The 2902-nt window shown below is 35.4% G+C and overlaps 1 protein-coding gene across 1 annotated transcript; it reads right to left on the bottom strand.

Annotated features, from left to right (window-relative positions):
• Nucleotides 1-824: 824 nt before the first annotated feature.
• On the bottom strand, nucleotides 825-1802 carry LOC140279280 (olfactory receptor 52E8-like). The gene has a single exon (XM_072374405.1). It carries the CDS (start codon nucleotides 1800-1802, stop codon nucleotides 825-827), a length of 978 nt encoding a protein of 325 aa, XP_072230506.1.
• Between the last annotated feature and the right edge of the window lie 1100 nt (nucleotides 1803-2902).

Here is a 2902-nt window from a genome sequence, read left to right as displayed (position 1 = left end):
AAATACTGTGGTGAGGTGATTGGAGACTGTGCAGCTGTGAACAAAAACAGATGACTTGAGGGAACATGATGACATGGTAAGAGTGACTAGGGAAAACAAAAACTAGTGACTAAACAGAAACCTAAGACCTGAAAGCAAAACTATAATAATGACAGGAAAAAAATCAAAACCCAAGAGATTACAAAGCAATCAAAGACAAAACATGACATGACAGTATTTGTGCCATTCTTGTTATCACTATCTAATAATAATCATAACCATAACCAGAAATGCGCTTTCTAAATGACAGAATAACCCACTGAGTGAAGAAGAATTTTTTATGTCTGTTTGTGTTTGCCATTATGTAGCAGCTACAGCATTGGTATTCCTGTAATTTGGAAACCTTTGCTGTGCTTTTCCCTCTGAAGCACTTGAAACATTCATTCTACAGCTCCAGAAACCTGAGTAACTTATATGAATATTAAATCCTCAATTTCCAGTTTTATTTGGATTTTATAGAATCAACTGAATATTCTTTGCATATTTGCTGATTTGTTTTATACTGATTAAAATGTCTATTGATTATTTACAAATCTTTGTCAGTCTGGACAAAACCACAGTAAGACACAAAATTATGATATTGATCCAAATGTAACAAAACTGTATTTCTAAATGAGACCTCCAATCAACAATCGCAACAAACAGTAAGATAAAACATAAAATAGTAAGATGCTGACTATAATTTTGTTTAGATGTACGGTATATACACATATATATGTATGTGATTATATTATGCAGCAAAGCACTGTGAATGACATTCCTTGATGTGTCATGTCATAAAGAGTTCACAGTTTTGCAGCTAAAATCTGCTTATTTCTTTTGAAAAACGTCTTTATAGCATTCAACACTTCTCCTGTCTTTAAAGAGTACACAATTGGATTGAGCAAAGCTGGTATGGTGTGTGTCAAGGAGGAATTAATCATTCTAGTATTTGGATGGATGTAGGAAGCCACTGCAGCTATGTTGGTGGCCAACAATGGTAGAAAGAAAATAGTTACAAGAATCATGTGAGAAGTGCAAGTTTTCAGTGCTCTCAGTCGTTCTTCTCTTGATGCAATCCTGCTCAGTGCTGTGAAAATGCATACATAAGTGAGAAATATCAGTATAAGAGGAATGCAGACAATTGTAATTAAAGCAACATATGCCATTATATTATTTAGTGAAGTGTTATTACAGGCTAGACGATATACTGGTGCGTGATCACAGTAAAAGCTTTGCACCACCAGAGATCCACAGAAAGAAAGGCGATCAATAAGTCCAGCCATAAATGCCATCAGACTCAACAAAAACAACCATGCAAACAACAGCATTGCAACAATGGCATTTTTAGTCACAATACAGTGATACCTCAAAGGGAAGCATATTGCTATAAGTCTGTCATATGCCATAGTGACAAGCGTCCATGACTGTAAACCTGCAAAGAATGCAACAAAGAACATGTAACTTATGCAAGCTCCGTAGACAATATATCTCCTGTTAAACAAAAATGTGTCTAAGAGTTTTGGGATGAGAGCAGTGCTGCCACACAGATCTATCAAAGCAAGGTTGAACACAATCATGTATTTGGGGGTATGAAGAGTTTTTACCAGGCAGATAATAAAGAGGAGAAAAACATTTCCAAGAACAGTTATGATGTATACAAAACACAAGAAAACATAGTAATACTTAACATTAGACATGTTGGAAAACCCACTCAGAAAGAATTTTCCAGGACGAACAAATGTGGTATTAAATACAAATGTTACTTTTGCATCAAGATCCATTGCAAAATATCGCTTCCCCTGAAAAAACTAAAATGAGCTGTGGTGTTAGAACTTGTAATTCATAGTCTGTATCACGTGCACTGTGAGTAAGGCGTTGGTAACTGTGTCACATGGTCTCTAATGAGATATTGACATACATGAATGTGTACATGTCTAATTAGTTGGAAGTTAAACTCTGGTGTCTTAGGACACTCACAATATGCCTTGTGGCGTTGATGAATGGAGAGACAAACTGTGGCAATCGTAAAAGCTGACAGCAAATGCTCCAAACTATTAAATAAAATAGTATAAATTGTAGTTAACTCTTCTGTCTTTAAATAGTATACAATTGGATTGAGCAAAGCTGGTATGGTGTGTGTCAAAGAGAAATGAATGCTTCTGGCATTAGGATGTAGGAGGTCATTGCAGCTTTTGAAGTTAGTGGCCACCGCTGGTAGGAAGAGAATAGCCACACTGACCACTGCTTACTGCACGTAAGGTAATCATAAGTACATCACACGATCCCAGTAAAAAAAAAAAAAAAATCATGAGCTATCGCTTTAATGTATCATTTTAACAATGGTTAATACAATAAAAGGGAAGTTAATTCCACAAGTGCCTTTTTTCTATATGATTTGGAATTCCGTTATAGAAATTGTAAGAGGTGCCATCACCTCTGAACTTTTCTCCTTAGATTTTTAAATCTATCTAAAATCTATACTAAAAATATTATTGTCAGATTTAGAACTGGATACATCACTCTACCTATTCCACCAAATAACAGGGAGTCTTATTTTAAGATGATAAATAAATGCTGTATGATTTTAATTCTTGTAAGAACATTGACAAAAACAGTTCTCATTGACTTTATTTTGGGAGGTGGGGGTTTGAATGTCTCTAGCCCAGTGATGAGGAAACATGAGACGATTGAAGAGAGAAAAAAACCTTTACTTGCTGAGTTGTCATTTTCCAGGACGAACAAATGTGGTATTAAATACAAAAACAGTTCTCATTGACTTTATTTAGGCAGGTGGGGGTTTGAATGTCTCTAGCCCAGTGATGAGGAAACATGAGACGATGAAGAGAGAAAAAAACCTTTACTTGCTGAGTTGTCATTTTCC

The sequence above is a fragment of the Leuresthes tenuis genome, unplaced genomic scaffold (assembly GCF_036924035.1).
Source record: "Leuresthes tenuis unplaced genomic scaffold, fLeuTen1.0.hap1 SCAF_21, whole genome shotgun sequence".
NCBI classification, from domain to species: Eukaryota; Metazoa; Chordata; class Actinopteri; order Atheriniformes; family Atherinopsidae; genus Leuresthes; species Leuresthes tenuis.
The sequence above is the reverse complement of the archived record's forward strand: the minus strand, read 5'-3'. Positions and strand labels throughout refer to the sequence as shown.